At 55.8% G+C, this 1,402-nt stretch overlaps 1 protein-coding gene across 1 annotated transcript; it reads left to right on the top strand.

Annotated features, from left to right (window-relative positions):
- Nucleotides 1-339: 339 nt before the first annotated feature.
- Nucleotides 340-900, top strand: LOC118576700 (histone H4). Its single transcript, XM_036176910.1, has one exon. The coding sequence runs from the start codon at nucleotides 346-348 to the stop codon at nucleotides 655-657; it is 312 nt and encodes a 103-aa protein (XP_036032803.1). The 5' UTR covers nucleotides 340-345; the 3' UTR covers nucleotides 658-900.
- Nucleotides 901-1,402: the final 502 nt, after the last annotated feature.

The following is a 1,402-nucleotide window of genomic DNA, read 5'->3' as shown; positions in this document are numbered from 1 at the left end:
CTACAATACGGCAGGTTTGGGGAGGACACGGTAGGATCACATTAAACGAAAGATGGCACAAAGCGCTTTAAAAACTCAAACACTAAGAGTGCAAACCTGACTCTTCCGTTGTTCGACACGTCAAACAGTACTAAAGGACAACGTTAGGTGTGGGGAGCTGATGAAATTAGGCGGGATTTCCATTTACAACGCGCAGCGTTCACATTGCGCTGAGGGCCCCGCCCCCTGGCCGCCAGCCGTTCCCGCCAGTGCGCTTCCTGCTTTCACTCCGGTCCGCAAGCTCCCTATAAGGGCGAAGCGCTGTGTCGGCCGTGGCATCAGTGGGATTTCGTGGTGTGTGTAGCCATGTCTGGTCGCGGCAAAGGCGGGAAGGGCCTGGGCAAGGGCGGCGCCAAGCGCCACCGCAAAGTCCTGCGCGACAACATCCAGGGCATCACCAAGCCCGCCATCCGCCGCCTGGCCCGGCGCGGCGGCGTCAAGCGCATCTCCGGCCTCATCTACGAGGAGACCCGCGGGGTGCTGAAGGTCTTCCTGGAGAACGTGATCCGCGACGCCGTCACCTACACGGAGCACGCCAAGCGCAAGACCGTCACCGCCATGGACGTGGTCTACGCGCTCAAGCGCCAGGGACGCACGCTCTACGGCTTCGGCGGCTGAGCTGCCCGGGCTCCTTCTCGATCCCTAACGGCCCTTCTCAGGGCCACCCACCCGGCCCTCGGGAGAGCTGCAGCATTGCTTCCTTAAGCTCCGGGATTCGCAGGGCCTCCTGTCCTCCGGGTGTGCCCGCGATTTCACTCTGCAGCTGCTTTGCATCCCCTGTCGGTGTAAGGTGAACGCGAGGCGGCGGGTGACGTGTAGTGGGTGCAATGCCCGCTTGAGGTGCAAAGGCAGCTCGTTTAGGAGTCACTCGTGGGCCATGGCTACCTTAAGGAGAGCTCCAACCTCAAGGACCTCCTTGACAAAAGCCCCTGGCCTCAGCCCTGCAGGAGGCCGGAGCATGGTGCTTAATAGTCTAAAGACCGGCTCCTAAGACAGCATCTGTCTTTAATGACTTCTAACTTTATATCTTTTGTTTTGTTTTCAAGACTGGTTTCTCTGGAACTCACTCCTTAGACCAGGCTGGCCTCAAACTGGGAGATCTGCCTGCCTCTGCCTCCCAGTGATTCAAGGTGTGTGCTTCGACCACCCGGCTTAATTTTATATCTCTAGCTTTTTCCATAACTTCTGAAATGCACAATTCCCTCCTCTTTTCATACTGTTTTGAGGGTTTTTTTGCTTTGTTGTTTTGGTTCTATTCTTAAAAAGTCTGCATCTCTTATGTATCCTTAGCTCTCCTTCAACTCATTTTGGTTTTGAGAATGGGTTTGAACTATGATCCTGCTGCCTCCTTCCTTTTTCCTCC

Source organism: Onychomys torridus, unplaced genomic scaffold, assembly GCF_903995425.1.
Source record: "Onychomys torridus unplaced genomic scaffold, mOncTor1.1, whole genome shotgun sequence".
NCBI classification, from domain to species: domain Eukaryota; kingdom Metazoa; phylum Chordata; class Mammalia; order Rodentia; family Cricetidae; genus Onychomys; species Onychomys torridus.
Note: the sequence above shows the minus strand (reverse complement) of the source record. Positions and strands in the feature narration are given on the sequence as shown.

What these genes read in the sequence shown, in the direction of transcription:
- LOC118576700 (XM_036176910.1), top strand. Translation starts at nt 346, where the DNA reads ATGTCTGGTCGCGGCAAAGGCGGGAAGGGCCTGGGCAAGGGCGGCGCC.